General features: G+C 43.2%; 1 protein-coding gene across 1 annotated transcript; it reads left to right on the top strand.

Moving 5' to 3' along the window:
• The first annotated feature begins 106 nt into the window (after positions 1-106).
• mccc1 (methylcrotonyl-CoA carboxylase subunit) lies at positions 107-10,299 on the top strand. The gene is made up of 19 exons (XM_018757297.2): positions 107-333; positions 1,465-1,508; positions 1,875-2,014; positions 2,441-2,536; positions 3,050-3,171; positions 3,322-3,469; positions 3,569-3,690; positions 3,782-3,893; positions 4,108-4,189; positions 4,288-4,415; positions 5,318-5,501; positions 5,657-5,766; positions 5,972-6,188; positions 6,890-6,976; positions 7,198-7,247; positions 8,029-8,166; positions 8,262-8,369; positions 8,867-8,938; positions 9,526-10,299. The coding sequence occupies exons 1-19, from the start codon at positions 272-274 to the stop codon at positions 9,637-9,639; spliced, it is 2,136 nt and encodes a 711-aa protein (XP_018612813.1). The 5' UTR covers positions 107-271; the 3' UTR covers positions 9,640-10,299.
• The last annotated feature ends 560 nt before the right edge of the window (positions 10,300-10,859 follow it).

The raw sequence follows: 10,859 nt of genomic DNA, 5'->3' as shown, positions 1-10,859 counted from the left end.
AACGAATATACAGTTCATTCCTATTGGTTAGTTTCTACTACGGGTCCTCGTTGGGGTCAAACTTTCCCGATTACTGTTAAATTACCGAAATCCCGTTCAATAAACGTGCTCATTCCTTCAGACATGTTCCAGTTTTTGAATACACAATTCATGACATTGTATGTGGAACGAGTGGTGCAAAAATACAAGCAACTGGCAAGCTAAACCTGTCGTTTGTGGGTTTGCTGAGGGTTTTTCTTGAGCGCCCCGGTTAGAGATCGACAACGCGAACATGGCCGCTGTCCTGGGGAGAGTACACTGTTACCGGGGGCTCTGCGCCCCGCTGCACCACCAGTAAGCGCCGTCTCATTGCCATCAAACAACATTTACAAATAAAAGCTCTCCTTGCTATTGGCTTATTCGACCGTGTTTGTTAACTGACGGGTAAATCGCTATGCCACGCAAGCCAGGTTAGCGAGCTATTTTAATCATGACATGATCAGGACGATAATCATGAATGAATCGTGGTCAAAAAGATTGTCATAGGCTAAGTCGTGTGGATAAACTCGTTATTTCTAGACAGAGTAACTTATTAAAAGTGCTGAATGCAGATTTAGATGGTACTAGTCCGTGACTGCAATATTGCATTAATGTAGCAACGCTCAATAGGAGCAGCTAACGTTCATTAGCATCGGGCTTTCATTGGGTTAAAGTGTCGCGAGCGCTCATGTGGGACCCAATGAGCTGCGCGCTTATTCCCTCATACACACATTATATACATTTTATATATACTGTATGTACACACATTTTGTATGTATATACACACACTTTATATATATATATATATATAATATATATATACACACACACATGCTTTCAGCTTGAATAAAACGAAAGCGGCATGTTCAAAACGGCAGTGAAGTACACAGCAGTGACGTGTTTCAAGTCCTTTCATTCCAATACACTGGGCTCTAACCTTAAATAGTAATAATGTAGTAATAACACGTTGCACACATAGTACAGGGGTTTTCTGGAAAGGACTGCTTCATGGCAAAGCAGGTTTTCTTTCTTCTTTCTTTTTTTAAAAAAAAAAATGTCATCTATTGCAAGATACAGTACAATGATTTTTATGCAGGTGTGGTTATCAGGTATTCTGGGTACAGATACAAATGGTAGGGGGATGAGAATGATTGAAAATGCTGAAAATGGGGGGGGATGCGGTGGCGCAGCAGGTTTGGCTGGGTCCTTCTCTGTGGTGGGTCTGGGGTTCAACTCCTGCTTGGGGTGCCTTGTGATGGACTGGTGTCCTGTCCTGGGTGTGTCCCTTACCTGCTCACCCCCAGCCCCGTGCTGCCAGGCTAGGCTCCAGCTTGCCGCAGCCCCGCTCAGGACAATCGATCTCAGACTGTGTGTAAACACACAGAGACACATTTTGACAGTAAGTGTGGAGCAGGAACTCCCTGGTGACATATTTCTGTTCTTTAGGAAATGGATATGGACCAAGGGGGCCTTGCGATACGCATCAGTTGGTAAGGAACTGCTGAGTGGAACATCAGAAAATAAACTGGATATTTGCAATGTCATACATAACCTTGTTTAGAGATGAAAAACATGCATTAGAGCTGATTGTGTATCTATTGGTATCCGTTTCATTTTAATTTTATTTATGCCACTCGTACCTGTCCCCAAATCGACTCATAATGATTTTACTCATTTGTTCAGCTGGGTAATATTTACTGTATTAATTCAAGCACCTTGATCATGGGGGCTACGGCAGCAGGTGAGGTTCGAACCCATGTCGTTCAACTGCTATTTAATTAGCCAATTAAATTTAATGCTCAAAACACCACTGGCGAGGGATCTACGAATTGTACGTTTTCTTCGTCTTGGTTCAGGGAGCAGCAGAATCGAGAAAGTGCTCATCGCCAACCGAGGGGAGATCGCCTGTCGTGTGATGCGGACGGCAAAGAAGATGGGCGTGAAGTCCGTGGCGGTGTACAGCGAGGCAGATCGCAGCGCCATGCACGTAGCCATGGTGAGGACAACCAGCTTCTTGTCCATTTTATTTCAGAGTTTGCTTTCTGGTCTTCGAACCCAGACCAATAGTTTGTCCCTTGGTGCATCTCCCAGGCACTTGTTCAGCATGTTTCATATTTACATTCATTTTTTGTACACTTGAATTACCCATTTATGCAACAGGGTAATTTTTACTGTATCAGTTCAGAGTACATACCATGCGCAAGGGTAGTACGACACAGGATGGGATTTAAACCTGGGTCCTTCAAATGAAAGGGAGCGGCTCCAACCCGAATAGCACATGCACCCCCAAAAACCTGTATTAATTCAATCTGTTGACATATAACCATTTTATCTTTTTTTCCAGCTTGATATATCACTCTGTTCATCCATATTGTAATTTTACTGTTGAGATTTTAATGAGGTTTGATTTTTTGCATTACAGGCAGATGAAGCATTTCACATTGGTCCAGCAGCATCCCAGCAGAGTTACTTGTGCATGGAGAAGGTCATGGGGGCTGCAAAGGGGTCTGGCGCACAGGTATATTCCTCGCCGCTCTTCTGAGACTTCTCTTTCTGAAATATGGCTTGACAAAACTTAATTAAGAGACGAAATGCCACGCAAAGAATCTCTGCCAAAAGGACGTCACAAGTTGTGTGAAACATTTGAATATGCTCTCTTTGTTGCAGTTATTTAAAAAAAAAAAAAAATGAGAACTAGGAATCCTCTGTGCAATCCTAAGTGAAATTTCCCCTGATAACAATGCCATGCTGATGAGCAAACACTCACCTTAGTATCTTTCCTACTTTATTAGCCACCTTGAAAATCACATTCAGTTCCATGCAGTTAAGTTCATTTTTATAGGGCTCTTCTCTTGATAGAGTGCTGATCCAAGGATCAGGGGTAGTCTAGTCCTCATACACACGTTGCCCTTCACATGTGGTTTACAGAAGAAACTGATGGACACAGTGGAGCAGAAACTAACATGACAGTTCATGGAAAACTAACTTCACCTCCACAGTCTGCTGTTGGTCTTTCTTGCTGTTGCTACAGGCAATCCATCCAGGATATGGGTTCCTGTCAGAAAACACCGAATTTGCAGAGCTTTGTAAAAGGGAAGGTATCATCTTCATCGGTCCTCCGTCTTCTGCTATAAGAGACATGGGCATCAAGAGGTATTGTTTTTGCGCTCATATCCTGACCTTTTCAGTTGCTCTCAGAAGGTCAGGAATGTACTTATTGGTTCAGTGCACAAATTGTTACATAGGAAATTTGGTCCTGTGTCAAAAGAGGTGAACTTTTCAGATGTTTTTTCTTTCCCCCAGTACATCCAAACACATCATGTCCGCTGCAGGAGTGCCCATTATTGAAGGTTACCATGGCGAGGACCAATCGGATGAGAAGCTGCGAGCAGAAGCGGCAAGAATAGGCTATCCTGTGATGATCAAAGCCGTCCGTGGCGGGGGTGGAAAGGCAAGTGGGCAAAGCCGCTTTCAGTTGATGAATTCTTTAGAAATAACTTTTTCTGAGGCCTGTGTGTCTGAACTGGTGCAATTATACCGCCCCCTGCAGGGCATGCGAATCGCACACTCTGAGGCTGAGTTCCAGGACCAGTTGGAGTCTGCTCGGAGGGAGGCTCGCAAATCCTTCAACGATGACGTCATGCTGGTGGAGAAATTTGTAGAGAATCCCAGGTTCCTGTTACCTGCTGACAAAATCTGCTTTTTTTGAGGGCTGTGGTTTCTTTCTGCTTTGAATCTTGAAGCTTGTTCTTACCCCTACAAGACATGTGGAGGTCCAGGTGTTCGGAGATCAGCACGGGAACGCCGTTTACCTCTTCGAGAGAGACTGCAGCGTCCAGAGGAGACATCAGAAGATTATAGAAGAAGCACCGGGGGTAAAAGATTTCTTGAAACTGCTTTCTGCACACCTCCATTTGATTTAATTTTACATATATTTGAACATGCTGGGGTTGTGCATGCTTAGTATACCATGGACACAGTGCAGAACTTATTTGTGATGGTGATATTTACAGTTTACTATTACTGACTTAATATCTGTAACTGCCCTGTGACATCAGATCGCACGTTTGTTTCTGTGTATGTTCATAGCCGGGAATTAGCCCCGAGGTGCGGAAGAAGCTGGGTGAGGCTGCAGTGCGGGCAGCAAAGGCAGTAAACTATGTGGGAGCAGGTGAGTCACCACAGACAAGGGCGCCACTGCCAAGCAGCCACTTCTCCTTGGCTCACGTTGATGGGTTTCCTTGCGTCTCCCTGCCCGTCCCTGCCCAGGCACCGTGGAGTTCATTATGGATGCTCAACACAACTTCTACTTCATGGAGATGAATACCAGGCTGCAGGTGGAGCACCCTGTTTCGGAGATGATCACCGGCACCGATCTTGTGGAATGGCAGCTGAGGGTGAGAGCTGTGCTGGGGGACGGGAACCTAGCTGTGGTATCTGCACCAGAGAAAGGGAAAATGTCTGTTTATAGTCTGTGGACCATTCGCTGAAGGAGTCAACTGTATAGTACTTTCACTGGACTAATATAGAGTTCTCTCTCAGTACACTGGCTCCTACCTCACGAGTTTGGATTTTAGAAGATAATAAACAGAAAAATGTTCCTAACTCTTTTCTTCACTCGAGTTTTCACAGATTTGTTACACACACAGCGAACACAACCCAGCATCCAGTTGTTAGATTGCAGAAAAAAAAGCCAGAACAGCAGGAAAAAAAAAACTGCTGTCTAATTCTAGCAGACATGATTTTATATCAGACAAGTCATATTTTAAATATTTGAGGTGAGCTGACCAGTTAAAGCAAACAGTTTAACATGATACAAAATTACAAACCTTAAGGAGACCACTCTTTTAAAAATTATATATTTTGTATTTGAGTATTTTGACTTTTATCAATTATTTCAGTAGTATGTAACATGTAAATAACAGCAATACAATTTACATTTATTCATTTAGCAGAGGCTTTTCTCCAGAACAAGATATAGTGGTTATTAACTGGTATTTGGCAGACTCCTTTACCCAAGTTCACTTGTATGACGTGGTGCAGCAAACTATGGGCAATTTAGTCACCAGTCCCCTTAAAACATGTCTGGACTGTGTAAGGAAACTTCTGGGAACATGGGGAGAACATATACATTCCACACAGAGCAGAATTCAAACCCACAGCCCAGGAGCTGCGAGGCACCAGTCCTACCTGCTGTTTCACCACTCGCTGAAGGACACGTATCCTATGCATGTATGAGTTTTTCTGCTGCCGTGTAATGAGCTTAAGGATCTGACCATGTGGAATTTGCCTTTGACAGGTGGCTGCTGGGGAGAAGCTGCCTCTCGCTCAGGAGGAAATTAAACTGAGGGGTCACTCTTTCGAGGCACGCATCTATGCTGAAGACCCCAACAATGGCTTCCTCCCTGGGGCAGGGCCGCTACTGCACCTGTCCACGCCACAGTCCGATGAGCACACGCGCATCGAGACCGGCGTTAGGCAAGGTGCGAAATGAAATACATCCTGTTGTCTTACTTCCCTTTTTAGAAATATGGGTCGGTCATGGGTCGGCTCTCTGTTCACGGAGCTCATCACCGGAACAGAGTTCGTAAAACGTAGAGCACATTCTGGAGCCGCTGCCCCGTTTTGTGTTGCGCAGGAGATGAAGTGTCTGTGCATTACGACCCCATGATTGCCAAGCTGGTGGTGTGGGGGGAGGACCGCGCTGCTGCCCTGAAGAAGCTGCGCTATTGCCTGCGCCAGTACAACGTGAGTCTAGACAAACACCCTTTAACGGCCCTAAAGCAGTTCTTTTCTCATTAAGGAAAATTTTAACAAATCAAAAAGCGTGTTGACATTTCCATGTAACATTAGGGGAACCCATGAAGTGGTTTGCATTCAGTTTTAGAACAGAATAGCATTCTGTTTTGCAAGACAGGTCACGAGTGTGTCTCTTGTGTTTCCGCGGCATCAGATTGTGGGTCTGAGCACTAACATCGACTTCCTGCTCCATCTGTCGAGCCACCCGGAGTTCAAGGCGGGAAACGTGCACACAAGCTTCATCGCACAGCACCACGCGCAGCTCTTCCCCGCCCCGCAGGCGCCCTCCCACCAGGTGGTGTGCCAGGCGGCGCTGGGGCTACTGCTGCGCGAGCAGGCACACACGCAGCACTTCAGTGCTCAGTCCCACGGTGAGCAGTCGCACACACGGGCTGCAGTACGACAGGGACAACAGGGGAACCGATGACAGCTACCGTCTGCCCTTATTTTGCTCAGTGGTGTCACTTGATGAAAGAAAAGAGAAATTGTTGATCATATTCCAGTACACACTTATCCTCCTTTTATTTATTTTGTAATCTATCTGTGTCCACGACCCTGGCACACAGAGAACGGAAGACCGATTTGAGAACTTTAAACCCATTTGATTTTAATCTATTAAAATATTAATAAGTCTCATTGAAAGTTAAAGTTAATTAGATGTAATACAATCTATTCATTACCTGAATATAAACATAATCAGAAGCCAGCTGCAGAACAATTTGTTTTTCTGGATTTACTGTAGCTATTATTACATTGCCATCCATATGTAGCTTTTAGATACAATTAAACAGAACAGTTTCAGTGTTGAGAAAGAGAATTATTTAATTTTTATGCAACTAAATAAAAATGTTGAAAAGGTTGTAAACCGTTTGTGTTCCACTTTACCTTAAAAGAAAACTCTGTAAATTAAAAAAAAAAAAAATTATATACACACACGCACGCACGCACATCCGGCTGTCCAGTCACGCACAGATGAACTCTGTAATATTCATTATAATTAATCTGAAACCGTTAATGGTTATTTTGCTCGTACGCGGTAAGAAGTCCTGACTGATGTATGTTCACATTACAGACAAGTATTCACCTTTCGCCTCCTGCACTGGGAGGAGAGTGAACATTTTGCACAAGAGAAACATGACATTGCAGCTGGGTGACAGCAGTGAGTGCCATTGCTCCTTACTATAGTAAGGTCCTGGTGTACACCAGTACAAGTGATGCCAGAATTCCTAGAGAAATTAAGTCTTTGTGTTTTAATTAACTTTTGAATTGCTGAAATGACAAATGAATCTCCCCTAAACTGAATTTTACTAGATGAGAGAACTCTGCTGTGCAATGAACAATGGATGTTGAAAAACACATTTTTTTTTGCATTTTTTGCAGAAGTGGAAGTGACTGTTACATATAATCCTGATGGGAAATACACTATGGAGGTATGTTTTATTAATATACATTTACAATAACTATCTTGGAGTGTGTTCAGAGTGAGAGCAGTACTGACCATCATTTATCAAGCTATTGCTGCAAGTTACACATTTCATACCTTTTGATAAAAATCTCTGTTTTTAGTACCCTACAGATTTCAAAATGATTCTTGATTTTGTTTTTTCAAAGTCCACGGTATAGTGAACACTGGCACTCCATTCTCTTGGCACATGGCTTCACCCGCTCAGTAGTGTCACAAAGGCTTAGCTGAAACTGGTGCTAAGGGTAGATTTTCTAGAAGCTTCTCCTGAGCGCAGAAACAGCTGGGAGATGCTAGATGTCTCTGTGACGGCTCGAGCCGTCCGTTATAATCCAGTGTAACTGCTGCATTTCCTGTGGCTACAGGCAGCGTAATGGTTAGAGACATGGACTTGAAATGCACTCTTGTACCCTTGAGCAAGGTAATTACATTGCACCGCTCCGGTAAAATTCCCAACGGACCGAATCAGTCAAGTTGCTCTCAGTTACTTTGGATAAAAGTATCCGGTCAGTGATTATAATAAAGGGAAAAACGGCACGTTTTGCACGTGCTTATTGGGGATGTGTTTGGCAGCAAAGCCGTATTACAGTTGGTTTAAATCCTGTCCACCAAATGGCTGTTTCACTTCAAAGTTTGTTTGCTTTTTGTAATCCAGTACTCTCGAATTCATTGGAACTTCCAAAAAATATCTCTGAGCGTATATAGCGTGCTGGTTCTTGCTCACCGAATAAGCGTTTGTTCTCCCACAGATTGACGACGAGTCCTTCCAGGTTTGGGGCGAAGTACAGACAGAGGGCGAAGTCTCGTTCCTACATTGCTGCATTAACGGGGTGCTGTCTCGGCCCAAGTTGGTCATCCTCGACAATACCGTGCATCTCTTCTCAATGGTGAGGCCTTATGCTGTCCACACACACACACTGCATTTGGGTAGCAGGCACCTGCCTGGTCTTCTCATCTTGCCATTCCCCCCCCTTGACCTTAGGAGGGCAGCGCTGAGGTGACGGTGCCAGTGCCCAAGTATTTGGCCGGTGTGACGGGAGCAGCAGCACAGGGTGGGGCAGTTGCCCCCATGACAGGGACCATTGAGAAGGTTAAAAAAAAAAAAAAAAAAAAAAAAAAAAAAAAAAAAAAGTATGCCACATGGGCAATGGCTACTTCCTGTAGCTGCAGTCATTCCACGAGCACCTGCATACAGATCCCTTCATAAAGCTCCACATTTAAATGGTCAAATATAGGCAGCTGCACTACAAATACTGAGTTTAGACCCCTTTCTCAGATAATAAAGCTTGGTTGTAGGTGTTTACCATTGTATAAACTTGGTACGTTTGTACTCATTAAATGTAAAAAAAAAAAAAAAAAAAAAAAAAAAAGGTTCATTGTTGACATTAACTGGCTGGTGGCTAGTAGTTTGTTGATAAGGTGTCTATGTATAAACACTGCTCACATTTTTTTTTTGGGGCTGATTTCAGAAAATCACTTTAAGGTGCTTATTTTGCAGTCAATTGGCTGAGCACCCTATATGTAAGCAAGTCTAATGTAAACAACATATACATATATGCTGGCTGCAGTGTGTTCATGAACTTGCAGGTCTTGGTCAAGGCAGGAGATAAAGTCCAGGCTGGAGATGCTCTGGTGGTGATGATCGCTATGAAAATGGAGGCAAGTCCCTGTTTTGCATGATGATTAGTCCCTCTTTTGCATGATGACTGGGTTCTTCTCTGAGGGTCCTGTACCTTCCACATAGGGATGGAAATAAGGATGTGGGTACCTTGTGCTGCATGCTTCCCACAGATGTAAGATTAATAGAACCAACCTATTTTCACTGGAAGTGGGATTTGTCTGCAGTTAACTTTACTTATAGCAAAAGAAACGCAGATATGGATTCCAGCTGTCATGACAGTGTGTGTTTTCAAACAATCATTACAGGTGGAATCTGAACTATCACTCCCCAAGACACTGAGGGGCCAGATAATTACTATACTCAGATGCCCCACAGTCTTACTTTTCCTCCCCTCTCCTTGGCCTAGGGTTTCTTTTGTCTTCTTGTCCACAGTAGCCAGATGGCTTATTTTTCATCAGTGCATGCTTCCCCTGTGTGTTTTGCTTTATACTGCTGTATGTGCTCAGTTTTTCAGCACTCCTTCCCTGCTGGGAAGGACATTGAAAAAAATAAGCTACTGTGAAATGATACACCATTTTGCCATGTCACCGTTCTTTTCACTTATTTGTCTCGTGTCCTTCCGCAGCACACGATCCGAGCACCGAAAGCAGGAGTCATCAAGAAGGTGTTATTCAAAGAGGGAGCTCAAGCCAACAGACACGCACCACTAGTGGAACTGGAGGAAGAAGAGGAGGCTTAAGTGCAATAACATGTCACATTTTGTTTAGAGGTAGCATAGTGCACACAGCTGTACAACTAACACACAGGTGCAAGTTACAGTAATGAAATTAGATGTGTGTGTGCACAGTGAGGACACCACAGTGCAACTTGGACCAAAAGTTGCCTTTCAGAATGTGGCCTTCTAGCACAACCGCTTTGTATGAGTTCTAAATTCATCCTGTCTAATTTTCTTATAAAGTCTGGGCAAAGTGCAGTTGTGGTCTTTATTTAAAAGAAAGATTTAAAAAAGCCCACTCATTTCCATTTTCACTTGTAGCCTGTTTCCATGGTAACCCATTTGGTTGTCTAATGATGGTCTTGGGAAACATCCCACCACTTCCTTGTGGGAATATATCAGTAGTTGGTTTCTTCTTGAAGTACCAATCAGTAACAGTCTTTAGAGATGTCACTTTTGCCTCCTCCTATTAAAGAATTATTTAATAAAGACCTTTTCCTGGATGAAAAGTTGGCCTTCCCAGAATGCACTCAAATATCATGAACTCACTGAGAATAATAAATTGCTCACTTGACCGTTCTAGCATTTTAGTTAGATTAAAATAAATTGGGTAAAGGGAAATAGTGATGTAAATTAAGGGTAATCCAAGGATTTACAGGACAAAAACTGGATTACTGTATGCTTAGTTTTACCAATTACATGTATGATCAACTCCTAAGCGATTAGTTCTAACCTTTAACTTTTTTAAAAAAAAAAAAAAAAAAAAAAAAAAAAAAAAAAAAAAAAAAAAAAAAAAAGTGAACTGTCACAAACCAAACGCGCGCGCGTCTGTTGCCACATACATACATACAGCATTTGCCCCAACTTCAGTGTGACTGTGTGCAAGGAGGGGTTTTCAAATCATGACTTTCGTTTAAATAAAAAGGTAAAACAACAGAAAGTTGCTGGAATGAAAAACCATGTGAAATGCACCAGTGTGTTTAAATGGGGGGGGGGGGGAAGAGAGGGAAAAAACCCACACACACACACACACACACACACACACACACACACACACACACACTACTGTAGTGTGTCTGTGTTTGCGCCGGTTCCGCTCCGAACTAAACTCGAGCATCTTCACACACACAATAAACCGTTATAATTGCCGCACATTATCGCTTCTTGACACTTTTTTTTTTATTCAAAGCAGCTTGATTTGTTTCGGATAAAATGAGACACGTTGCTGTTAACGCGGATAACGG

The sequence above is a fragment of the Scleropages formosus genome, chromosome 8 (genome assembly GCF_900964775.1).
Source record: "Scleropages formosus chromosome 8, fSclFor1.1, whole genome shotgun sequence".
Classification (NCBI taxonomy): domain Eukaryota; kingdom Metazoa; phylum Chordata; class Actinopteri; order Osteoglossiformes; family Osteoglossidae; genus Scleropages; species Scleropages formosus.
This window is presented reverse-complemented; position numbering and strand designations above follow the sequence as displayed.

What these genes read in the sequence shown, in the direction of transcription:
- mccc1 (XM_018757297.2), top strand. Translation starts at nt 272, where the DNA reads ATGGCCGCTGTCCTGGGGAGAGTACACTGTTACCGGGGGCTCTGCGCC. An exon ending in TCCGTGGCGGGGGTGGAAAG is followed by an intron (nt 3,470 to 3,568) that starts GCAAGTGGGCAA and finishes CGCCCCCTGCAG; the next exon opens with GGCATGCGAATCGCACACTC. An exon ending in TGACAGGGACCATTGAGAAG is followed by an intron (nt 8,370 to 8,866) that starts GTTAAAAAAAAA and finishes ATGAACTTGCAG; the next exon opens with GTCTTGGTCAAGGCAGGAGA.